This window comes from Taeniopygia guttata, chromosome 11 (genome assembly GCF_048771995.1).
Source record: "Taeniopygia guttata chromosome 11, bTaeGut7.mat, whole genome shotgun sequence".
Lineage (NCBI taxonomy): Eukaryota > Metazoa > Chordata > Aves > Passeriformes > Estrildidae > Taeniopygia > Taeniopygia guttata.
Window position 1 is genome coordinate 4,590,118 of NC_133036.1, and position 23,383 is coordinate 4,613,500.

The following is a 23,383-nucleotide window of genomic DNA, read 5'->3' on the forward strand; positions in this document are numbered from 1 at the left end:
GCTTCAGGGAAGTTCTCTGCAGCTGTACAGACTTCAGCTGACTTAATTCAGTCACTAAGCCATGCTCTCAAAAACATGGTTTGTATATCCACCAATATAATGTGACCTAGCCATAAACTTGCCTTTTAAACAAACATTTAGTCTGCTCTAGTGTAAGTTGTTTAGTGTAAGGAAAGATAAAAAAAATACTTATTAGAAGAAGGCCAGAAGATCAAACAGTGGAGGACAGCTTGCATCAAAGAATTGTGCTGTAGTTGGAGTTTGGTACCTCCCAAGAGCAAACACTGCCAAATCTGTTGTATCCCACTTTTTTCCGATCATAGAAAGGATTATGTTTTTCTGGTTTATGTCATATGGCTGCTGCAGAATTTTTACAACCAAGGCATTCTTGAAAATGCTCTTTTAATAGTTTGTTTAATTACCATTTTTATACAGTGGCAGTCTGGCATTGCTGTGAACGATGCCCTGTAAATCTGGGATATTACATTTAAAAGCAGTGGGAAGAGTATACATAATTTCAGAATTTTGCCATTTAGTGAGTGGTTTTTAGTTAAAAAAAGGTTAGATAAGGAACAATAATCTCATGTTTTATCTTCTGGTGTTTAATACTAAGGCAGGTGCATAAACCATTCCTCTAATATTTTTTAAAGGTACTTCTATAAAACTCTTTAAAACGGATATATAGTGGGCATATACTCCTCCCATACAACATTAACCTGATCATATTTTACTTAAATTGCCACTAACAGGTTTAGGTGCCTTTTTGGATGAATTAGCTCTGTTTGAAATACTGCTTTGCACTAAGAACGAAATACAACTAGAAGAGCAATTCCTAGAAAAAGTTATTTGGGAAATGGTGACTGACCCAACTGGGTATGGGTATGTTCTGAAAAGTGCACCTTTAATTTTATCAGCTAAATACAGTTTTAAATTCCAATTTATTTCCTTCTCAGCTGTTGTGGCTTTTATAAGTTCTGGCAAGAGCTTTAACCTATAATTATAGTTGGCTATCAGATAACAGTGGTTGCTTCAGAAGTGGCCTGGCATTAACATGTTCACTTGGTCTTTTCTGCAGTTCAGTGGCTCGGGCCATGGAGCTCTGGAGCTGTTTCCAAAGCCAGACTCTTCCAAAAACAGCATGGTGCTGTTGTGTGCTGGTTTGGCTCACACTACTTGAGCTGAAGCAGGGCCAAACCAAAGATGCAGCTTTCTCAGAGAGCACTTGCTCAACTCTGTCCTGTTCACCCTGCAAGGACCCTATGTGTTTTCACTTCAAAATGTATTTTACACCTTATCTGTAACAATTACATTGACTTTAGTAACTGTTTTTCTAGTACCTATTTAGATCAAATATAAACTGTTTCACCAGCCCACATCTGTCTTCAAATTATGATGTTTAAAATGTTGAATGTTTTATTTGTCACACAGAAAGTAATGGTCTCATAAGCTGAGGCAGAGATCAGTTTTATTCATCTATTCTGACCTGTGTGAATCTGTCACAGAGTGCCCCGAGTTATTCTTGTTTGAATTAGAATAGATCTTCCTAGAGACAGCTCTCCATTTTTTAAAATTTCCAATATAAATATTCCAACTTGGTATTTGAGAACTGATAAAATGGTTTCCTGCCTGTTCCCTTAGCACTGCCCTTGCCTGTTATCTGAAACTGCCAGAATTATTGATTGCAATAGATCTTCCTTGAGATTGATGAGCCCTTCAGTATTTTTACAGGGACAAATCTTTGATGCAATCCATTCAGCCCATGTATCTATTCCTTGCAAACCTGTCAGCACTGAACTTCAGTGTGCCTGCCAAGGGTTCTTTTTGCAGCACTATGACTGCAGTTTTCAACACACTCCTGAGCAGGGGCCACCAGAGCTGGACAAGTATTTCAGCGTGGGCTTGCCAGGGTTAAAGAGCTGTGTAGTCTCAGTGCACCTTGGAGCTAGGCATTGCACTGCTCCTATTGAATGATTCCTCCAGGGACCCTCCTTAACTGATAAGTGACCATGTTTTCCCCTTCTTTAGGAAAGACACTGTCAAAGCTGCCTGCATCTTTTACTTCCAGAGGTGGTGGGTTTGGCCTGTCTGCTTCCCTGAGCAGTGCAGGCCGTGATTTATACTGGGGACCTGTCTGTTCTTGTACTCTGCTTTTCCAATCTCCTCACAGCTTTCAGCTTTGGTTAGCTGTGATTTTTACTTTTTTTAGACCACTGAATAAAATGGTTTTAGTACCAACAATCAGTTCATGCAAGAGCCTCATAGAAAAGAATTTGATGAGAATTTTAGTTTATAGTATTTTTCATCTCCTAGCAAGTTATAAACAGTTCCATAAATAGTGTTGACTTTTGAATCAGTCTCACTTCTGGCCAAAATCTTATATTGTATGAGGTCAGATGGCTAATGGGGGTCTAAGTATGATTTAGAGATGTTGTAATATGCTCAGCTTTCTAAATAAAGGTTTGTCAAACTAGCATTTTTCCTACAAGTCTACTTGATTGCAGGGGTTCAGTGTAATTATAAAAGACTATTATTGAGCAATAGAATTTATAATCCTCAAGGTCGCTGTGTTTGCTTTTTTTGGATGCTGGCACACATGAGGTTTCTCATTTCTGAAATATTTTCAATTATTCTGACTTACTGGAAATCAAACTAAAGCCTAGAGGGTTTCTTTGCTAGCAGATTTTGAAGCTACAGATTCAAGTTTCTTTGAGGATTTTCTTATAAGGTTAAATTTATAAGCTGCAGCCACTGTAATTTTCCTTTTTTTTTTTTTTTCAACAGATAAAGGAGTGTGCAGATGAACCAGTTGGTAAGGGGTTCTTGGTGTCATGTTTGGTGGATCACAGAGGCAACATCACTGAGTACCAGTGCCATCAGTACATCACTAAAATGACAGCCATTATCTTCAGTGATTATCGGTTGATCTGTGGCTTCATGGATGACTGCAAAGCTGACATCAATCTCCTGAAATGTGGCAGCATTCGACCTGGAGAAAAGGTATCTGGAGAACATGTAGATTGCCACAGACTCGTAAAAGTCATTCACTTCAGGAAACTGATGTGGAGGCTCTTCAATAGTGTTACTGTCTTGCTTGCAACTGAGAATATACATGGTGTATTTAATCTGTCTGAAAAGGGTGGTGTATTGATTGTTTGCAGTTCCTGTTTAATAAATGTGCATTCATTTCTCTGTGAGGAACTGCTGTGCAGAGACTTTCCTTTGTCTTCCCACACCCCACTACAGGTGATGTGGCAGGTAGTTGTCTCTTTGTTGAGGCCCTCTAGTGCTTGATACACTATACTGAATCCAAACAATAAATTTAAGCAGGCCTATTGCTTGGCTTATTTCACATTATGGTTGGGCCTTACAGAAAGGTTATCAAGGTGATGATGCCTGTGCTATAACCCTTTCTACTTTCTCAGGCTGTAGTTGATTGACTGGATCAACAGCTTTTATCTGTTTGCTTCTCCTTTCTTCTGCCCCTACAAAATCAGTTGAAGGGCACAGGTTGTGTTGTCACATTTTAGTACAATTATCAGTACTGTCCTGGTTTTACTAAATCAGTGTTCTTTTGCCTATGAGGCTTACGCAGAGTTTGATGCAAAGAGCAGTTTATACTGACTAGATGTGAGATTATTTTCAAGGGACTGTGTTTCCCTGTCTACTTCAGCGTAGCTAATGCAGGCAGCACATGTGTAGTGCTGCAGGAATGAGTGACTTTTTCTATGATAAGTTTTTATGTTTAGGGATAAAGTTATAATTAACTTATCAACTTTTTACAGTGGCTTTTTTATTATGGCTTTAATGCTTATAACAATTAGTCTCATAAATGAGCTATTAATGAAGGGGTTTGCAATAAGATACACATTTCTTTGGTTAAACAAAGAAGCTTTCCTAGTTGTTTGAGTTATTCACAGCTATTAGCAGCTAGTGTGTTAAATTTAAGTTCTAGTGTATTCCAGAAGACTTAGCTGAGCCACAGAAAGCACAAAAATAAAGACTCATTTCTGGAAACAAGAACAAAAGCAACCTCAGAAGCAGCAGGAACTTGGGTGCACTATAGGTTCAGGCTGGTAACAACTGAGTAACTTGCTTTCTTCATAAAAGTAAAGGCTCTTTTCTATACTGGGCTGAAAGACCTCATGAAATGAGAAATTGCTTTTAGCAGTCAGTATACAACTAGAAGTGTAACATGAATCTAGTGTGTCAGGATTCTGCATATTACCTGTGGCTTCAGCAAATCTAAATAAATTAAAATATTTATGGTAGCACTGAAGGGATACAGCAGAAGGGATTTTGTAAGCACAAACCAAATCTCAAATGGTGGGAGTGAAGCCAGTGTGGGTAATTGTGCACAACTCACCACAGTGCTCAGTTCAGGCAGGTGGAGGGGGAGGATGGCCAGGGTGGCTGAGGTCACAAGGCACCAGAAAAAGGAAAACTTTGGGTCACTAAGTTTCTGTGGGCTAGCAAAGTGATCACTAACCAAACTTCTATATGGCTCATGCATATTCCTCTCTCTCTTGGTACCCAACCTGGAATATTGTGCCTGGTTTGAAAAAGCATTGCAGCCTGTCATATATCTTTTGTTATGCTGTCATCCTTGGCACTTGGAGCAATTGAAGTACTCTATACTGCTATGGAAACAGCTATAAATGGCTATGCAAGCATGTCTTTTGTTGGTGTTCTGTTCTATCCCCTTGCTGCTTCAGAGAAATCTAATTTGCTTCCATCAGATGCTGGTTAAGGTTTTATTTCCACGCTGTAGCTTCTGAGAGTTACCTGTAGAGAAACAGCCATTACCCTTTTGTATGACTGAAGGTAACTGAATTTAATAAATAGGACCTGGACACTTGAGGAGGAGGATGGGGGAAAAGATTCTGTCTCTTTTTTTATGGAAATAAGCACAGCTAGACCATGAACTCTATCTACATCAGGCAGCTAGGTTATTGCAGTGTGATAGATTCACCAGAGTAATTTGGATAAACTGGTATTTTTAACTGTGAAAGGCACTTAGGTTGATAAGCTGGAATTACCTTGCCCTTGAAGCTTCTCTGCTGTGTAGCCATCTTCCTTTTTTGTACTTGCTTTTTTTGTTTAAACTTGCTTGATACTTCCTAATTGAATTCTATTCTGAGTTTGTTGCTTCTGATGTGTTGGTTTCTGTGCTTTCTTTTCACACATTTCTAGTGTGTTTCTGCTCTCTAAGAGCAATGAAGTTCAGTTAAGAAGTCTTGATCTGACCCTAGACTTCATTTTGTAACAGAAAGGCTGTAGATGTGTAATTTGAAAGCATTAAGTTTTCTTAACGTGCCTGTGTTGGGGGGGGAAAAAGGTATGGCTTCATCTTTTCCCAGCTAGTGAAGAAACAATTAATAGTAGTTTCAGTCACCTCTCCATTTGGCTGTTGTATTTCGTAATGAATTTGGTCTCCTGGTATTTTAAAGTTGCTTTATCTTTATGCAGTGGGGATCTAATTTGAAATTGAAATGGATAATTGCAGTGGAGCTTTTCTTCTTCAGCTGCCAATTGAAATGAGCTACTTTCCCAATCCTGGGAAAGGACAGGATTGTATCAGACTCTAGTGGGTATTTGCCAGGGTGCTATTTAGTCATGATGTCCAAGCTGTAGTTGATTATTTGCCATAATAAAGGCTACATAAGTGTCAGTTGCACCTCTCTTGTAGTACTTTGTCAGATAACAATGTTTTTCCTAAAGGAAGACGCCTTAGGAGACCATTGCTTTCTTGTTTTTGTTTTTTGCCTCTAAGTGCTTTGAGTACAGTTGCTCTCTCTCCTTAGTTTCACAAAAATACTGGACACAGAGGAAACGGAGTCTAAATGGGAAGAGGTAACATTCAGCTCAGTCTTTGTTTACTCAGTATAGTAGTATAGCAGTGTACTGTCATCTGAACTACAGGGAATTAGCTAATCCAAGAGACATCCCGGCATCCCTGGTTAGCCAGGTGGAATGCTCAACTGGAGCTCCCAGTAGATCTCTTGGGTGGTTTTCCATAGCCTGGCTGCTTTTGCTCCAGTGGGTTGGCACAACTGTCCAGTGCAGGGTGCTGCACTGATGAGACAGGTTATAGTTTACTCTCTGGCCTACTGCTGCTTTTTACTCTTCATTTTCTTTTGGTCACTTTTCTAGCTTCTATCTGCAAGGCTGCAGCTGGAACAGATGTATATTTGAGGCATGTCAGGTTTCAGACAGGATAAAATCCTTTCTGGGAAACTTTTGAAAAATGGCAAAAAATCCCCAGCAATTGCAGAATCTAAATTATACTGAGGGGAAAGTGGAATCTCTAATGGAAAATGAATAGTAAACCCAATGTTTTTAAAATTCTGTTTTGGCCTAAAGCTGGATGCCTGGAGTTTGAATTTTAGTTATAGGAATTCAAATCTCCCAGTGTTGTGCTGAAGGGGATTTGCTTGGGCACTTACATTTAGAACTAAATTTCATTCCTCTGTGGCTCAAAGTGCTGTGGGAAAGCTACTAGAAAGCTGCTTGTATCTTTTGTGGATCTAGGTATATCCTTTCATAAAGCTATGAAGAGTTTCAGGGCTCTCCAGCCTGGATAATTATCTGGTATGTTTTATAGATATTTGCAACTTTCATGTACAATCCTATATTTAAAATTTGATAGTGGTGGTGAAGCTGTGTTCCAAGAACCACATGTGGTTTTTAGATTTAATCTCTTGTATTTCAGTGTATTGCTCTAGAAAAATGAGGCCTAGACTTTGTCAACAGGCAGCAGTTTTGCAGGAGTCCTGACTTCTGGAGTGAATTTAGAGGTTTTCAACTCTACAGTGAAGGTTTTCTGAGAATGGGTCCTGGATAGAGGAAAATGGTTTTAGGATTCATTCCACAGCAGAGCTGCAGCAGATGTTTCACCCTTTACACACCAGGCAGCTGGTGCTGGAGCAGGACTGGGAGAGCTCATGTTGTGGGATGATGACCCTTGACTTTGGTGCCTCTGAAGCTGAGCTGGCTGCTCAGGACTGCTGGCACATGGAATGCAGGTGGGAACAGGCATCTCTTGAGGTGGAGAGCTGGGTAGTGATGCAGGTACAACCAATGTGTGTCAAAGTTGTCCTGCCATCCTTGGGACGAGCCTTGATTGCCAGCTACTTTAGGGTGGTTGAGTGCAGCTGTACACACATTTGTTTTCCCTTCCAGTCTGCAGTAAGGGATTGTACAATATTAAATACAGTAGGTGTTACCCTATAATTAAACTTTGAAGTGATATTTCTCTAAACCATGTTGGTAGAGTCCCATGCTCTGTTTGGCAGTAGTGTGGGTGTCTTTCTGCACTTTTGAGGAAATGAAGAGTCAGGCTGTCCTTAAAATTGCTTAACTAGTCAGCACTAGCACTCCAGGGACCTGATCTGCCTGAAAATTAACCCCAGATTAGGCCAGTAAATCTTACAGTGTCATGTAGGCATAGAAACTTTAAGGGTGCTGCAAGGAGGTGTGTAAAAGCTTGATGGTTGGAGGTAAGGGCATCAGGGGCCAGATGGGTTCGTTTGTGTGTGTTTCTATTGAGTCTGACGTGTTTTAAAATTGCTCTGACACAGACCAGCAGAGTAGCCAGCCCTTCAGGATGATCTGCCTAAATGTGAAAACTCTATTAGCAAAGTAATGCAATAGATGAAGCCTTTCATGTTGTGTCCCTAAAGTGTAACAACATTCAGCATCCAGCATATGGAAACCTGCTTTCCAGATTTTCTATTAAAAACAGGTTTATTTACATATATAATATGACTCTGACCAGGAATCTAAACCCACACTGCAATAAACCAGGAAACTTCTGATTTTCCTAGTAGGAAAAGCTTGCCTTCTGCCCTTCTTGCAAAGGAAAGCTGCAGATGAGTGAAAGTAACCTCGATCTGCCTTGCCTCCCAGCTGCAACTTCACTTAGGCAGGAGCAAAAATGTGCCACAGGAGCTTAAAATGGTTGTTTTCAATCATTCACACTTGACATCTTCTCAGCTGTAGTTACTACCTGGGACTGACCATGAAAGTTTGCAGGACAGTGTTTGTGTTTCATGTGGTTATGGATAAATGGCAATTTTAAGTGATGTGGCAAACTTACTTCTGAGTACTATTCCTCAGAATCCAGATTTGAGGATCAGTCCTAAAGGGACTGTTGATATATAACTATATTTCTTCAAATATACCTGCTCAGCGTATGGAATTGGCCAGTTCTCACTCAAAGAAAGGAGCAAACCAAAATAAGGAATTTTGGAGAGGTATATGTTATAGGTTTTCTGCTTGCCTCTTTTTTTTTTTTTTTTTTTTTTTTTTTTTTTGGGAAACAACTGCTTTTAGCCTTTTTAGACGGATGATATTTCTGGGTTGTGTTTACAAGTTAACAGGTAATTAACCAATTCTGCTTGTGCTCCAAGTGTAGCAGAACTAAGACAGGAATCAAAGGCTGCCTGTGTAAGCAGACACGTCAGAACGAAAGGACTGGGGAGAGTCGTGTGGCTTTGCGTAGTCATGGCCATGTTTTCTGGAGACTGCTCTCTTACTCATGCTCCTGTAGCAGCAGTGGATGATCTGCTTGACAGAGCAAGCTGAAGGGATGGCTCCTAAATGGTGCCTGCAAATGCCAGGCTGGGTGATTCAGCTCAATGTGAGCATGCATGCCTTGTTGCATACTCAGACAGTGTAAGTTTAGTGGCAATATCCTCTTGCAGCAGAGCAACATAAATTTAGGTGGCCTTCACATGAAAAACTTGCAGAAGCCTTGAGAAATTTGTACCAGTAGAGTCCTTTAGAGGAACCAGACCTCCTACAGAGGGAGGGGCAGGGCTCTCTTTCTAAACACATAATGAGGATATAGGAAGCTATATGGAGCTTTGCTGGGCTTTGCTCTGCCTCTTCCAGGTTTTTGAACAAAGCACAGGCTTTCTGTGTTTATTGGCAGTTGCTGCTCACAGTCCAATATTGTCTCCAGGCCTGCAGGACAGTGGATGTCGTGCACAGCACTGGTCCAGAACTGCTTTGTCAGAGACCTCTGTCTACTCTTGAATGCTTTGCATGTTTTTTTATTCTCTTAGTGGAGGAATTGAGAAGCCTAAATTGGTCAAAGCTCCTTTTTTGTATCACGAATTTTCACCACCCAAACTGAAGGCTTGTCTTGGCATGGCAAAACTATGATTTTTCTCTCCCCATGCATTTTCTTAATGTGATGCTGTTCCTTGCTGTTGCCATGGTGCCAAGAAAGCTGTGTCAGATTAAGGATAATTTGGCTGTTTTGGTAAACTGCTCTGATCAGTGTGACTAAGTAGTGATAATCTCATTAAGTCGCATTAAAACAAGCCCAGAGCATTGGAGGGGGGATTTCATGGTGACCATCAGTGGGATGGTGATGTATAAAGTGTGGTTAGTATAGGTCTTAATTGTTGCCTCCTCTGAATTTAAATGTGGTTTATGCTGAATGTTGGGAAGTCTATGTATAGACAGTTTGTTGCTTAATTAATGTGGTACTTAGCCAGAATCACAGCTCACTTGTTTATGTAAAAGCTTGGTTACAGATGTCTTGTTCTCCCATAGGATGCTCACTCACAAGGAGAGGTGGTGGCATGCCTGGAAAAAGGCCTGGTAAAAGAGGCAGAGGAGACTGATTCTCGAATCCAGGTTTCTGATCAGTGTAAGAAAGCAATTCTTCGTGTAGCTGAGCTCTCTTCTGATGACTTCCACCTGGACCGGCATCTCTACTTTGCATGCCGAGATGACAGAGAGCGATTTTGTGAAAATGTGAGTGTTTTCCTCTTCCTTTCTTTCTACAGTAATCCATTAAATAAACCCAAAACCTTTCTGGAAAAAGCAGTGGAAGGGAACTGTAGACTGGAGCCTGAGTGATATTGTGTAATACTGAAAACAGACACCCTGTAACTGTCATTTTGCAGTAATTCCAGCATTAAATTCATTCACCCAACGAACATGCATTATTTCCAATGGGTTAATGAACTGAATTGGTATAAATGGTTTAAGGGGCATGAGAGCTGGTGTGACAGGGAGTGGGGGAGGAAAGGCAGAGGTGAGTGACCGCTCCTTTCTACAGCTGTCAGCTGTTGCACAGAGTAAGCCTGGTCTGACTGTACTTGTAGCAATTTTTATGCCTAGCATGAGCTGCATTGTTCAGTCTCAGTTAGCTTGTATTAGCTGAGAATTGTTACACTGAAAGGGCGATGAACATGACCAGATTTTTTTTAATGCAATAAAGTTTAAAGGATTTTTATTGCATAGAAGCTACTGCTGTCATTTGAAATACTAACTTGAATATATTATTAGTTTAAAAAAAAATTCTCCTCAGGTGTGGTTTAGCCTGCTCATCAAATGTTACAAGTATTATCTTTAAGGGTAAATGTTACTGTTCTGTTTCACAGACTCAGGCTGGGGAAGGCCGAGTATACAAGTGCCTCTTTAATCACAAGTTTGAAGAATCAATGAGTGAAAAGGTAAGTATCATGGTGAGACAAATCCTTACTGCAGAAATAATCAGATCACTCTTCAGTCCAGGCTGCATTATTCTTTTCCAGTGTTAAGGAATATGTCGTCTTCCTAGCCAGATAATCAGCTAGTTTAACAAATGCTTTTACTTTGATATTTTTGTGTGTCAAGTTTCAGTCTTTCAAGTAAAGGATTTAAATAAATCAAAGCTTTTGGGTGGGTAATTTGGAGAGGTAAGACATGGAGCTCAAGTGGTAGCATTGTGATTGACTGTTTAAAGTAGCAGTCACAGCGTGCTGGGGTAAGCCTTGGATAAGTGGTGTTCTAATTGTACAGATTAAAAACAAAAAGAAGCTGTGTTTCTTTCACTTGTGTTTTTAAGGCTGTTTTGAAGCATCACATTCTGTGTGGGAAGGATGCATGGTTCAATGACTGAACAGAAGTTTTCCTTCTGGTTTTCTTGAAGACGTGGTTTTCAACAACAGCAAAATAAGTTGTTCTTGAAATCTAGTTCTGAAAAGTCTGTGTTGGTGTAGGTGCTTTGTTAAGGCAGCAATGCCTTCAGTGTTTTTGGAAGCAGCATCATAGTATTTGGGATTATGTGGAATTGTAATCTATCGGAAAGGATGTGAAGATGAGTATCTGTATCTCCTCAGAGAAGATCTGCTGAAAGAGCCTGACTCAGAGTACTGAAGGGATCAGATTAATTTTTTTACTAATTGTATTAGCTGTCTGACAGCTTGGTTCCAATTAACAAATTCAAATCTGAACAAGGGATCTCTGAGGGCTTTAAACAAAGCTCTGTTTTGTAGAAGTGTGTTACTGAAATGAACTCCTGCTGTTGCTTAAGCTCTGTTTAGCTGTACAGGGACACTGGTAGTTTTTGAAGGGTGTTTTCCATGATCAGCTGACTGAGGTATGAATGTAAGATGTAGAGAGGTTACACCAAGCTGCAGCAGATGACTTTGTAGAGAGAGAGGGGTGAATGCTCTGAGGACGCAGTTTGCAGAGCAGAAGGAACCTTAAATGTAGTTCTCACTCTTGTAGCTGCCAAGGTTGGACCATCTGCAGTCACTGGTTTTGTAGAAGCTGTTACCCAGCAAAGAGTCCCTCCTTGCTGAAGGGAGGAGGCTGCTGCATACACATGTAGCCAGCAATAGCTGCTGGTGGGTGGCTTGCTTTGTGTCATCCAAAACTGGCTCCTGGGCTGTATCCAGCCTTTCCCTGCTTCAGGTGATGAGGTATCTGCAAGCCTGTATCTCCCAGTGTCCAGAGCTGTACATTTGTCTAGTCCTAGGGTCTGGGACTGCCCAGAAGCATGAAAGATGGAGTAGGAATATCTTGGAGTAGGGCTTTCCAGGTCTTCAAGTAGGTGTGGGAAGAAGGGGGCAAAGTCAAAAACCTGATGTAAGAAATTGGGGAGTGGCTTCTAGGACTTTCCTGTTCCTTGTGCCAAGATTGCTCTCTCTTCTCCCTACTCTAGATATTCACTGTTTTCCTTCCTTTCAAGTGGGCTGGTGTTGTGGGAATAGACAAATTTGCTTGAATCTGCCCTCAGATTTAATTTTCACATAATTTAAACCAAAAGCTATGAAGTGTAACAGTGTTTTTACAGGTCCTTTTTTGGATGAAATTTAGAAGGTTGTTCTTGCAGCTGCTGGGTTCAGGTGCATCCTTGTGAACCTCAGCAGTGGGAAATGGCTAGAAATTCCCACGGTTAGACTGTTTTATCTGCGATCATCTGCTCAGTGCATTGCGGAACAAACCCAAGAAATGAATTATTTTGTAAATGCAACTGGAAGCAAGTTATTTCTTGAGGGCATGGGGTGAGCATGTACCACAGCTGGGATAAATGTCAGCAACTGCTCCTAGTTACCACGAATGAGTCACTCTCTTCACGAAAAGCTGGATGAATGCGCAGTTCTGAGAGCTGCTCCACGGAGAGCTGCTCCCTTTGAAACCCCTGGTCTGTTGACCTTGGTGTGCGTTGCTAACTGTGTGGTTTCTATGAGACAAATGAAATTTAGCTGCAGTCCAGCTTAAATGCCTGAATTTAAAAGCCACCGTTGTTTTCTGAGATGCAACTTGAAAACTTGACAGCAGCAGGTCCAGCTCTCTGCCACCAGTGCACAGAAGCTCATTCCACCATCCCAATGTGTCTCCTGCAGTGTCGTGATGCTCTGACAACCCGCCAGAAGCTCATTGCCCAAGACTACAAAGTCAGCTACTCGCTGGCCAAGTCCTGTAAAAGCGACCTGAAGAAATACCGCTGCAACGTGGAGAACCTGCCCCGCTCTCGGGAAGCCCGGCTTTCCTATCTGCTGATGTGCTTAGAGTCTGCTGTGCACAGAGGTAAGTGGAATTCAAGACTTGCTGGGACCTTGATTTTAAAATAAGAGGCCTTCAGCTTCAAAGTGTATCTACAGTCCCTTTTCTCCTCTTTCCAAACTTTGTTTCCATGGCAGATTTCCTCATCATGGTGCTTTCATCGCTGTTGTTTTGATGGTCAGAATAGCTGAGTAAACCCCCTCTGCCACTGGCTCCTTTTGTGCAGACAAGAAGTTTAAAAATGCAAAATAGCAAATCCCACTTGGACTGCTGATTTGTAGTTGCAAATCCTTCTATTCACTGTGAATTCAAGCAGCTCTTTTCCTCCATTGTGTAGTTAGCATTAAATATGCTACAAGGTTAAAACACAGAATACTGAACCTGTTTATCCTCACTCAGGGAAAACTAGAGATACTCAGTCGTCTGCCTGTTGTAGATAATGTCTTTTCTTGCAGTTCAGTAGCTTGAGTAAATGCCTTAATTTCTCTGACTCTGGTTTTTCCCTATGTAGAAAGAAAGTAAGTGTGAGAATTTTATTTTTGGTCATTTAAGTTTAAGTATGCTGGAGGTGTCCTGACACCAGCTGCTGTCTCCAAAGGCATTAGAAGGGTCAGTACAGCTGGACCATGCTAAAGGTTCTCTGTGAAATTGCCGTAGTGTGAAACAATGTGTTACATCCTCTAGATCTGCACTGGAGAAATGCTTTTTTCCCTCTTGGCATGCAGCTGGGTTGTTTCAGAGTGAGCAGCAGGGCTGCATGCTGCAGTGCCTCTGGCATGGGATGGAAAGGCTGCCATAATTCCACAAGCACTCTGCATTTGTGAGTTTGAATAACTCATTGCTTCTGATTGATGTGGAAATGATGTGCCCTGTTTGTAGAAAAGTTGTAGTTTTGGGTTTTTGTTGTTTGTTTTTTTTTCCACTTCTCCCTTCAGTAAGGCAGGTGGTTTCCTGAATTTTGTGCAGAAAACTGCTGTTCAGCTATTCAATTTCATGGTGGAACAGGCTCTGCAGTGTCTCATGTATGAGGCATAGCCCAGGAGGAACACTGATTATTCCACACAGCACCATGTGCATGTGTTACAATGCCTGGCAGCCCCTGTTGGAGTGTCCTCTGTTCCATGGGATGTTGTGCACATATAAATTGGTTGTGATGGGGACTGCAGGAAAGCTTATAGCAGATCTAAGCATTTACTACTTCTGTGCAACTGCAGTGGTTTGTTGGACACTTCAGATACACTCTTGTTTAAATCTGACTTTTGGCTTCCTGAGCATTTATTTGCTATTGCCCTAGAGAATCTTTTCGATGGAGAAAACGTTTAACCTGCTGTCCAAACAAATTCCTCTCCCAGTTACATACCAAGCTGGTGAACCTACCAAAGGTGACTCCTGCAGTGGATAAAGGAGCCCTTGAGCATATGGGGAAAAGCTGACTTGTGCTACAGAACTGTGAATCCATTAGTGCTTTCAGCTGTTCTTCAGAAGCAACTCCTGTAATGTGAAATCCAAAATCAGATTCTCCTAATCTTTCAGGCATTCTTTTTTTAAAAAACTGTGTTAAATCCACAGACTGGCTATGTTTTACAGGGTTGTTTAAATGACAGGAGCTACCACAACCACTAGTTTATTCTCCAGCATGAATGCTCCAGCACATTTGTCTTAGTCTGGTGTTGTTCAGAGTGTGGACATTGTCCCTGCTCTTCTAACACGCTGGTAGCGCACAGGTCAAGAAGGGCTCTGCTAAGCATTGAAACTAAATCACATCATCTTCTCTTGGCTCAGGTCGACAAGTGAGCAGTGAGTGCCAGGGTGAAATGCTGGATTACCGGCGCATGCTGATGGAAGACTTCTCACTGAGCCCAGAAATCATCCTGAGCTGCAGAGGGGAGATTGAGCACCACTGCTCCGGCCTCCATCGGAAGGGCCGCACCCTGCACTGCCTGATGAAAGTCGTGCGGGGCGAGAAGGGAAACCTTGGGCTCAGCTGTCAGCAGGCAGTAAGGAGCTTTTCTGTCACTTCCCTTGCAGTTTGCTCAGTTGGTAGAAGCACTGATTTGTCTGTCAGCGTTTTGCCTTGCGATGGAGGTTCTGCTGAAGTCATCCTGGCTCTGCTGGGTGCCACTGAGTGCTGGAAGCAGTTGTGTAATTGCCATGCTGTGAACTTGGTGTGTAGCAGCACGTCAATAGGGGTGATGTTTTTCCCCTCAAAAAATACATTTTGGATTGTTGTGCTCTGGGTTTTTTATTGGATCTTCTGTAGTTCTTCTCCATCAGCTTTGAAGTCATGGAGTTCTCTCCTGGGTGCAAGATGTGGGGAAACTTGCCTTTTATAATTCTAAACCATTCCTTGTCCATCCCTTTACCCCCTCTCCTCCCCATTTCCCTTGTGCCCTGTCCTTGGAATTGTACAAAACCTTTCAAAGCACCTTCCAACTCAGTTTTACTTTTGTTATTTAATTCAGCTTTAATGATGGAAATGGAACTTTGGGGACAGGGAGGTACAGCAGACTGCTGTGTGTTGATGTACTTGCAGCCAGTGAAGGAAATGTCATTTTCCTCTTTCCAAATTACCTCTGTAAAATAGAATATTTCTTTTTGCCTTTTTTAAACTCCATTTTGGCCCAAATACATCCTGCTTATCATTTCTTTAAGTTGAAAACAATTTAATTTTTGTTCAAACTCATTAGTGCTTTTTAATATGAAATAACATTTTGGTACTTAATACTTGGTTTTACTGACCCCCTGAGACCAAAAAAGTGACATCAATGATAAAAATGGCAAGGGATTGTTAGTACTGATGTAGGAATTTGGGGAGATGTGTGATCTTCACTTCTTTTAATAAACAGAACCACCATTCTGTACATTTTTGTTTTAAATATAGCTTAAAACTTGATCCTCTAATGATGCCAGTTTGTGTGTATTACCAAAGATAAATTAATAGCTGTTAAATTTTTGTAAGTCATAGGGTGCTTTTGTGATGAAGCTTATTTCTGCATAAATACCAGGTGTACTGGTGCAGCAGCTGTACAGTTTGAGTCATTCCTGCGGGATCTGTAGTGCATGACTTAGGCTTTGCAGTCTTTGTGTGAAAAAATGAATATTTGTTTCTGTTTAAATACGAAATTGAAACTGCTGCTTCAGAATTTCATTATTTGCAAATATACCTAAGATCATTTAATATTGAGAATAACTTTTAGATCGTGTCATGCATGTTCAGAACTAGTCATAGTCAAAACAGGAAGCCCCCAAAAGTGATATGGGATTTCAAACTTCCAGAGAAAAATATCTTTAGAAATTTAGGGCAAATTTGGGAGGTTTTTTAGTTCTCTTATACTTAAGCTACTGTTTTATTTTTTACAGTAAGATTATGCAATAGTAAATAGGATTATCCATGATCCCCTTCAAGTTAATGTGTTTTGTTCTCTGGGCAAAGGACAGGAGAAAGTAAATTAAGTGTTGATTTTATATCTACATTTAGCTTGTCTGGATTTTTATGGGCAAGAGGAAATTGATGGTTGCAAGAACAGGATAAACATTCCAATGTTCAGAGTTTCTGAAGACTGACAGCTACTATATAGCTGCCTACAACTTTTGAAGTACTAAATAATTTATTGTTCTTATTTTTTGTATTTGAATGGTAATGGTTGTCTCAGCTGTCTTTGCCTTTGTTATGTTTTGACTTAATGTGTTAGAATAAGCTTTCTGCTTTTACCTTTAAAAGTAGATAAATTATCTTTGTGAGGAAGAGAATATTGTGTGAAACTGTAACAGATACTGTGCAACTTGGCTAGAGACTTCAACTGACTATCACATGAGGTTGGTCCATATGGCAAGCCCTGAAGAAGGGAAGTTAGATATCCATCCTTCAGAGTAAGCTGGGGCCATTTCAGTTCTTTTTGGGTACCTAGAGAGCACCTTTGGTGTTTGTTTCTGGTGTGGCTCTTGATGGTGGAGCAGTTGTCTGTGGTGCCCCTACATTTTCACCTGCAGTAAGAGAGGATAGCAGCATAGCTGCTCTGGGATGGTCCCAGCAGAGCTTGCTGCAGTGGTTTGGGTGCATCTCCAGATCTTGTCTTTTCTATAGAGTCAAAAGTTTGACTCTATAGAGTCAAAAACTCACATCCTTGTGCTTTTAGCAGTATCATTAGCTAATGCTAATACAGCACCTTGATTTCTTGGCTGACTCAAAGCAACAGGTGTTGTCCTGAAATTCTTCCTTGCAGAATCTCTATGACCAGACACACCTGCCTAGAAACTTTGCCAGAGGCAATTGTAAGGGGAAACATCTGGTTTGGATCTGGTTTTATTTACTGTCCTGTCTGTGAAGGTTTGCTCTGATTTTGCTTGTCCTATGAAAGGAAGACATTAGCCCATCTGCCAGAAACAATATAAAGAATCCTAAAACAACAAAACACAACCAAAGAACCTCCATTTCATTTTCCTGCAAGAGCACTGACCTTCCCTGCAGGTGGATTATGAGTGATTATTTGTATTTAAAATTTTGAACAAAATGCACTCTTAGACATTCTCAAGCCCCAGTATTTTAACTTGAGTTCCATTTCTGCCAGCTGTACTGGGAGGATCTAGCATCTCTGTTGTTGCTTGGTGGAAGCAATATTTTATATTAGATCTGTTCATAAATAATTTTTCAAATATGTGACTTCTATGTTGCCCTGGTCTTACCTTTGGGTTTTTTTTTGGTTTAGACCTTTGAGTGTATTAAACTTCAATCCCTGCTTAAAGGGCATATATTTCTTGCCTCCAGCTTCTTATACAGCTGTTAAATTGGTAGTTCATTGTAAATTTAGTTCTATGCCCAGGATAAAAGTTCAGAGCATTGTAAGGTTTATCCGTATGCTTTTCAGCTCTAAGGGTTTGTTGTGTGAGGGAGGAAAAATCCTATACAACCTTCACTTCTATCACTGGTGCCAAATTATTCCTTCTTCCCTGCAGTCAGGGCAGCTGGCTTAGTGCTGCACATCGTGCATGTGGTTGAGAATTAAGGTCGGGAATTCTGCAGTAGTGCTCAAAACAGGGTGGAGGGATAAGAAGGTGCTTCAGTGCTCCTGAGCTGTTGTACCGGTGTGCTTTGGCCTCGTCCACTTGATAGCAACAAAAATACCGACTAACTGAGATCTTAGAAAGAATCCTGCCTACATAATGCTCTGGCCAGTTTATTTAATTTGTGTGTGTAAGGAAGTGTTGGGTTTGAGGCTCTATTCACACATCTTTCTGACTTGAAGTAATCCCAGCTGTTTACACACACAGAGTATTCCCCATCCATGCAGCCTGTGTGTCTCTGCCCCAGCAAAATCATAATATTCTTCTTCCTCTTGCAGTGACTGTTGCAAGTTTGTAAAGAACACATCCAGTTAAGGTTTGACTGTAAGGTTCTGTTTGACCACTGTCAGAGATGTATAAAATGCTTTTTTTAATTATTATTTTTAGTGAAAATATTCCAAGAATTATTGTTATTATCCCAATTATTTTAGTGAAAATATCCCAAGATTTTTTGATAGACAGTACTCTTCTCAGCTGCCTGCATCTCTTAGAGGCTGAAGCTGCGCATAATTAAGAGCAAGTTGCAGAAAATCCTGTGTTCCTCCCGGGCAATCTGTGGTCTCCCCTCATGACTGCAAGTTTTCTATTGGATAAATAGTGCTAGCTTGTATTTTCTCCAGTTCTCTGATGCTTTTTTCTTGCCTGTGTTTTGTGATATTAGGGCTTTGACCCTAAGAGTTTCCTGGATGGTGTTTAGGTGCAGACTTTGAAAGGAGGAGGATAAAATTGTAACTGTGCTTTTGATTTAGTTTGGCTGAGGGCCAGTGACAAAGATCATTAACTAAGTATCAAGATGTTAAGAGCATGTAGACCATTTGATGTTGGTGTGCAGTTGCCTTCTCGGCAACCTCTTCCCCCTCCCTTCAAATTGTCAGCTGAAAATGTTTTCCTGCCAAATGATGATACCAGTCTGCCTTCCATCAGTCTTTGGAAGGAAATCCACAGCTTGATGGAAAATGAAGTGGGGCATGGTCATCCTTGGAGTTAAGGTCCAGAAGCTATCGTTGTCCCAAAACTGAGATTTACCCAAATTCTCTTCCCCTGGCCCAGCAGACACCTCTCAAATTAATGTTCAGATGACATGGACTGTGTCCACATTTGATTTTGTAACATAGTGCTAAATATGCTAAGTGATGTTTCCTTATTAATAAGAGAATTGCTTTTTCTGCAACTTTTGTCAGAATACTTGTTTCACAGGAAGAAAAGACTTGATGCAATTATTCATACTGTATTTACCTATGACAACTGAAAGTATTTAGAAGTCATAAAGGTAGTGCTGGGATATCAGCTTTGGGTTGGCACACCTGGTCTCTAAATCTTTGGAATATTTTTATTTTCATCTTTCACTTACACAATGACTTATCCCGAGTAGTTAAAACATTGTGTCCTGGATTCATTTTATACCTTAGACACACACACACAAACACGCACACACACTAAAAAAATGTATGCTACAGACCCTGATTTCCAAAATCTTGAGCAGGCATCCCTGAGGAAATGTTACTTCATGGGACGTCAGAACAGGACATTTTATCCTGTATTTTAATAAAACTTTTGTGTCCTCTCCAGGCAATTAAAAAAACTGGTTTAAACTTTGTAGATAGGCACACTATCTTAAGACATTGATTCAGGTTTCAGTTGTAAATAGTATTTGTCTTTTGAAAAGACAAAAAATGCGTGTGTTTGGTATTGTCAGCCTTAAGGAATGAGGCTACCATCAAAGCTTAAGATAGATCAAAAATACAGTAGGCATATCACATTTTAGCTATTCTGTTCTGTAAATTGGTATGTAAGTAGTCCAAGCTCATGGCTGACCTTCACTGTGTAACTGGTCTCATCCAATGTTCCTGGCCTACTTCATAATGATAATTAGGGTCCAGCAGTGCTGGAGTTGGCAGGACAAGCTCTTAAAATAAAACACTGCAGAGCAGAGTTCATACATCATGATGTTGTTACTGGCATAGAATTACCACACTGAGAGATTGTAAGTAGTCTCATTTATGTCTTTAACATTTGTTTTCCTGTCTACAATTCCTTTCTTCCAGCTTCAAACCCTGATTCAGGAAACGGACCCCGGTGCCGATTATCGCATCGACCGTGCACTGAACGAGGCCTGTGAGTCAGTGATACAGACAGCCTGCAAGCACATACGGTCTGGAGACCCCATGTAGGTGCCTCTCAGTCACAGCTGGGGCTTTTTTCCCTCTTGGGCATCCATAAAGGTTGTGTGGCTGACCAGTAGAGAGACTGAAATCTGCCTACAGAGCTGCACTGAGATGTCTCCATTCTTGCTGTACAAGCCAGTATTTTTATAGGACTGGCTTAGCACTGGTGAAGGATGTAGCTTTCACAGAAACTTAGACTTGAGTTTGTAACATTTGATGTGCGAATTTCTCTAACTACGTAAGTCTCAAGCAATATCACAAAGTGACAAAACTAGAAATGCTAGGTAAGCAAACCCATACTGCAGAGACAGGTGTCTCCTTTGTCCTCAGGTCTGATAATATATTCTCCCCTGGGCCAGATTGTCTATAGAATACTCCTTATGATTTTGTTGTGTATGAGATTTGCTGAGATAACTAAGACAATGGAACACAACAAATACAAATCTGATATACACTTGTTTTAGATGTAATCTTTTTGAAGGAAGAGAAAGATCTTCACTGAGTTTGAACATCTTATCTGTGGGTCACTGGATGACTGATTTGGCAACACCAGCTGTTACAGGGAAATTCAGTGTGGTTTTAACCGTCTGTGGCCTGGCTTTTTCTTCTGTTTGTAGGATTCTATCTTGCCTGATGGAGCATTTGTATACTGAGAAAATGGTAGAAGACTGTGAGCATAGGCTCCTGGAGCTCCAGTATTTTATATCTCGTGACTGGAAGTGAGTACTGTAAAACAAGATTTATCTTCACTTGATGTTTATATTAAGTGTTTGTGTGCATTAATAGTTCCTTGTAAAATAGTATAGCTTGTGGTTGTTCAGAAGAGGACTTTCAAGTACACCAGGTCACTAGGGTGTTAATGCTTGTGTAGAACACTAAAAGCAAAAGCTGCATAGAAAAGGTGTGATGTCACTTAAATCAGGTACTCTTTCAGAAGTGATGCAGCCTTAAAAAGTTCTCAAGATTGAGCTCTAAAATTTGTTACATCTTTAATTAAAGAATTCTGTCTGATCATATTGAAGCCAAAGGTCACTTTGTCTGCAGGTAGCAGCCAGTTGTATCTACTCCAAGTACTACAGTATGGAACTTAAGGAAACCAAGTTTTTAAGTATAACAAAGACTCAGTGTGTAAGAAGCTTCCTGCTTCCATTTCTGCCTTTTTTCAAATTCTCTAAGTGTGATTACAGCCTGTGGAGCAGATGTAATACACTTCAGAGCACTACTTTTCCATCTTTCTCATCCAGAGATGGCAGTGCTTTGTTTTAAATACATACAAAGCCCCTTGTGTCACTGTTGGTTAGGATGAGGAGAGAATAAATTTGATAAACGTGACCAGTGAGGAAAGAATAAGTGTTTGGCTTGTCTTCTAAAGAAGATTGAGAGGTGAGGAAATAGAGTACATTAAATGGGGTTACTTCAAGAAATTGAATAATTGTTCTCAGTGGCCACAAAGAGTGTAAGGCAAGAAGTCCTGGGCTTTGATTACTGCAAGGAGTATTTAAATCAAACGTTAAGAAAATCTTGACTCGCAGCAAGTCGTGTGTTTAAGGACAGCATTGCTAGTAGCTGAGAGCTGATGCGCTCTGTGAACCTTCTGCTTTTAAAGATGGGGCTTCATGGAGCAGGGAGTTTAAGGTTTTTTGGCTGTGATTTAGTCATCTAAATAATTATCTCCATTGGTAGGCAAGAATACTTAATTTTTCCCCCCTTCCTGTTTGTCTTCATTACTGGGTCTCCTGCCTGTACTGTTTCCAGCAGGTAATTAATTGTTTGAGTCAAACTTAAGTGATTGGAAGAAGGAAGACTGATTATTTGCATTTTCCTGGGAGTAAGAATAATTGTAATTTATAATGCAAGCTGGGCAGCATTAGCCTATCTTTGTTTAACCACTGTTCCTCAGAACTGGCTTATGAATCTGTTGCACTGACTGGTGCCTCAGACAGATGCACACAGTAGAAGAGGTTTTGTTGATACCTTTATCATTATCTATATAATTGTGTCCACTGAAATCACTTGATTTTTTTTCCTATAGTGTTTTATAAATAAGAAATTTCCATTTTGGAAGCCTAGCAATATCTCACCTAGCTTTCTTGTAATTAGACATCATCTTAAGAGATTTGCACTTACATGCAAAGCAGGGGGCACTGAGTTTGCACTTGGCTCAAATCTAGGACAGACAGAATCAATTCAACTCAGATTCTTATGGAACTGGTGTTTCAGAATGGCAGCAGTACAAAGTGTAAGATATTACACAAGGAAAATGTGCTATGTACCTGCCTTTCTGCTCCTTCAGGGAATCAAGGAGATTATTTCTTTTCTCATGTGTCAACATTTGGCTGCATACTGCAGAAGAAAATTGGAGTTGCTTCAAGAAGTGTTGAAAATTTGATCTGTAATTAAAGATTTTGGTGTTATTTAGGGAGTTGATTCCAAATTGAATTAAGGCCACCTCTTGGTTCAGTTGGTCAGACACTACTGCTGAGTGGTGTCCTGGTGATGCCTGAAACTGGAAGTGGATTCTCTGCCTTCAAAGCATTTTGGGATATGAAAAACATTCCATATTTGAATGACGTGCCAGTGATAACTCCTTTGTTTGCAGATTGGACACAGTCCTTTACCGCAAGTGCCAGGGAGATGCCTCCCGCCTCTGCCATACCCATGGCTGGAATGAGACCAGTGAGGTGATTCCTGCAGGGGCTGTTTTCTCCTGCTTGTACAGGCATGCATATCGCACAGAGGAGCAGGGAAGGAGGGTGAGTGCTAATGGGCAACTGGGTGCTTGTTGATGTGTTGAAGGGTTGCACACGTGTTTGGAAGTTTGGCACACAATGCTAAAACTGCCAGAACTCAGACAAGCTACTTAAAAATCATTTACTGTAGGTGGTTTGGGTGCCCAGCTCTTCCTCAAGGGTGCCCTGAAGGTCTAGGTGCTTGTTCTGGTAAGGCAAAGTAGGCCCAGCAGGATGACTGACCTGTGTCACAGGCCCGTGGAGAGAACTGTGTGCTGACACCAACTTTCATTTCTGTCCAAACCAGTACAAGTCCTCCCTCATGTCTTTCCAAAGAGGAATGTGATTCCTTGCAGATAGCCAGCATAGATGCAAAATTGGTTTTATGCAGGAAGGAGTTTCAAGATCACCTTTCCTTGGCTGTTTCTTATTAAGTTTTGAAATGTGCCCAGCTTCAGATTATATTTAATTTAGTTCTTCCTATGGATATAATGCATCCTTCCAGTTCTTTGGAGCATGCTGTACTGGTAAATGTGCTTATGCTGTCTTTAAAGAAGACAGTGGGGATCTGACTTGCTGCCCTGCAGTCTGGAGATCCACCATAATCGCATTTGTGGTTAAGAGCTGCTCTTTTCAAGT

At 40.8% G+C, this 23,383-nt stretch overlaps 1 protein-coding gene across 1 annotated transcript in view; it reads left to right on the plus strand.

Moving 5' to 3' along the window:
* GLG1 (golgi glycoprotein 1) overlaps window positions 1-23,383 on the plus strand; it is an 82,075-nt gene that overhangs the window by 41,053 nt on the left and 17,639 nt on the right. The window contains exons 4-11 of the mRNA XM_030282512.4: window positions 2,782-2,997; window positions 9,562-9,765; window positions 10,398-10,469; window positions 12,630-12,813; window positions 14,572-14,786; window positions 19,896-20,017; window positions 20,633-20,734; window positions 22,615-22,768. Coding sequence (XP_030138372.1) covers window positions 2,782-2,997; window positions 9,562-9,765; window positions 10,398-10,469; window positions 12,630-12,813; window positions 14,572-14,786; window positions 19,896-20,017; window positions 20,633-20,734; window positions 22,615-22,768 — 1,269 coding nt within the window. The remainder of the gene's footprint in view (window positions 1-2,781; window positions 2,998-9,561; window positions 9,766-10,397; window positions 10,470-12,629; window positions 12,814-14,571; window positions 14,787-19,895; window positions 20,018-20,632; window positions 20,735-22,614; window positions 22,769-23,383) is intronic.